The following is a 2,415-nucleotide window of genomic DNA, read 5'->3' as shown; positions in this document are numbered from 1 at the left end:
AAGAGGAGGCTGAGGGGAGACCTCCTGGCCCTCGGCAACTCCCTGCCAGGAGGGGGCAGAGAGGGGGGATGAGTCTCTGGAGCCAAGGCCCCAGCGCCAGGCCCCGAGGGAATGGCCTCAAGCTGCCCAGGGCAGGGTCAGGCTGGCTCTGAGGAAGGATTTCTGTGCAGAAGGGGCTGTTGGGCGTTGGAATGGGCTGCCCAGGGCAGGGGGGAGTCCCCGGGATCCCTGGGGGGGTTGAAGAGTCGGGCTGAGCCAGCGCTGAGGGATCTGGGGGAGTTGGGAACGGTCAGGGGGAGGGTCAGGGTTGGGCTGGAGGAGTTCAAGGGCTTTTCTAGCCAAGATGATTCTGTGAGATGAGGGGGTTGAGGAGACAAGCCCATCCTTGGCTGCAGAGTCAGGGCAGAAGGAAACCAGTCTGGCAGCCCAGCCAGCTGGGAGGGGGGTGAGGGGCAGAGCCCTCCTCATCAGGGACGGGGGATATTCGGGGTCAGCAGCTCTGTCCTTGCCAGCTCAAGACCGTCATCAAGCTTCAGAGTGTCTCCTTTTTTTTTTTTTTCAGCCTCTCAAATGGAGATTAAAAAGCCCTTTATTCTTTCCTCTATGAAACTTCCTCTGCAAGACAGCAACAATAAGGTAAGCTGAGCTTCTGCTTTTCCAGGGGGTGCTTTGGGGGGGGTGTGTGTGTGTTTATTTATGGGGCCCTGCACAGCTGTGCCCTGTGCCCCTGCCAGCCTGGCTCTCCCTCCCATCTCTCCCCTGGCTGGGCTTTCGGCTGTCGTGCCAGCGTGCCCAGGACATACCCTCCGCATGTTGGGGAGCACAGGGGGACCCGTTTTCCATCTGAGCGTCACCCACAGCATGGTGCTGCCTGTGAACAGCACTGGCTGGCGACTTGCCTTGTGCAGTTGCAGGATTTATCCCATTTGCAAACCACAAACGTTGCTTTGCTGGATGTAACCACGTGCAGTGGCGGGTGGTGTGGCCGTGGGCCACAAAAATCCTGCAGCCACGAGCCGCAGGCAACGACCCGCTGTCCCGGGTGGTGCCAGGCTGCTGCTGGCCAAGCTCAAACCCAGCTTACGGGCTGCATGGCACCCATCATAACCTTCCCCACTGAGGAGGAGCCGCCGAAGGGTGAGGAGGGTCCCCGCGGCAGGCAGAACCCCCTGCCCGCAGCCTCTCCCCGCCGACGGTGCCGGTGCTCTGCCCGCGCAGGTGAAGCGGGCGGTGGTGCAGGTGATCAGCGCCATGGCTCACCACGGCTACCTGGAGCAGCCCGGCGGCGAGGCCATGCTGGAGTTCCTGGTGCGGCAGTGCGCCCTGCCCTCCGAGCCGGTAAGCGCGGCCACACCGGGTTCAGCTCGGGAAGGAAGGAGCCCGGCGGGGTGGGGAAGTGCCTGTCTGGAGCTGGGCACCCTCTGCGGCAGAGCCTGGGGGAGGCAGGGCTGCGGGTGGGGGCTGCTTGGGATTAGGGTTGGGTTTAGGGGTTGGAGTTAGGGTTTAGGCTTGGGGGTTAGAGGTTATCAGGGTTGTTACGATCAGGGGTTGGGTTTAGTGGCTGGAATTAGGGTTTAGACTTGGGGTTAGGGTTATTATGGTTGTTGGGGTTGGCTTTAGGGGTTGTGTTATGGTTTAGGCTTGGGGTTAGGGTTATTATGGTTGTTGGGGTTGGGTTTAGGGGTTGTGTTATGGTTTAGGCTTGGGGGTTAGGGTTATTACGGTTGTTGGGGTCAGGGGTTGGGGTTGGTTTAGGGGTTGCATTAGGGGTTGGAGTTAGGGTTTAGGATTGGGGTTAAAGGTGAGGTTTAGGTTTAGGGATTAGAGGGTTATTAGGATTGTTAGAGTCAGGGTTTGGGTTTAGGGGTTGTGTTAAGGTTTGGAGTTAGGGTTTAGGGTTAGGGGTTAAAGGTGAGGGTTGGGGGTTAGAGATTAGGGTTATTAGCATTGTTAGGGTTAGGGGTCAGGGGTTGGGTTTAGGGTTTGGGGTCAAGGGTTGAGGTTTAGGGGTTGGGATTATTAGTGTGGTTAGAGTTTGTGGTTAGGGTTTGGGTTTAGGGTTATTAGGGTTGGGGTTATTAGTGTGGTTAGGGTTATTAAGGTTGTTAGGGGTTGGGGTTTAGGGGCTAGGGGTTGGGGTTATTAGGGTGGTTAGAGTTTAAGGGTTAGAGTTAGGGTTGTTAGGGTTAAGGGTTAGGGTTATTAGGGTGGTGAGGGTTTGGGTTTAGGAGTCAGGGTTAAGGGTTTGGGGTTTAGGGGTTAGAGTTCAGCGGTTAGGGTTTGTTAGGGTTTAGGGGTTAGAGTTATTAGGGTTGTTAGGGCTAAGGGTTAGGGTTATGAGGATTGTTAGGGGCTAGGGTTGTTAGGATTAGGGTTATTAGGGTGGTTAGGGTTAAGGGTTATTAGGGTTAGGGC

General features: G+C 56.8%; 1 protein-coding gene across 1 annotated transcript in view; it reads left to right on the top strand.

The window, feature by feature from the left end:
- LOC113490868 (maestro heat-like repeat-containing protein family member 1) overlaps nt 1-2,415 on the top strand; it is a gene marked incomplete at its 3' end in the record, with an annotated part of 45,295 nt that overhangs the window by 6,452 nt on the left and 36,428 nt on the right. Inside the window, exons 5-6 of the mRNA XM_026867474.1 lie at nt 563-636; nt 1,219-1,338. Of these exons, the coding sequence (XP_026723275.1) occupies nt 563-636; nt 1,219-1,338 (194 nt within the window). The remainder of the gene's footprint in view (nt 1-562; nt 637-1,218; nt 1,339-2,415) is intronic.

The sequence above is a fragment of the Athene cunicularia genome, unplaced genomic scaffold (assembly GCF_003259725.1).
Source record: "Athene cunicularia isolate RWA unplaced genomic scaffold, athCun1 SCF_50, whole genome shotgun sequence".
Taxonomy (NCBI): domain Eukaryota; kingdom Metazoa; phylum Chordata; class Aves; order Strigiformes; family Strigidae; genus Athene; species Athene cunicularia.
This window is presented reverse-complemented; position numbering and strand designations above follow the sequence as displayed.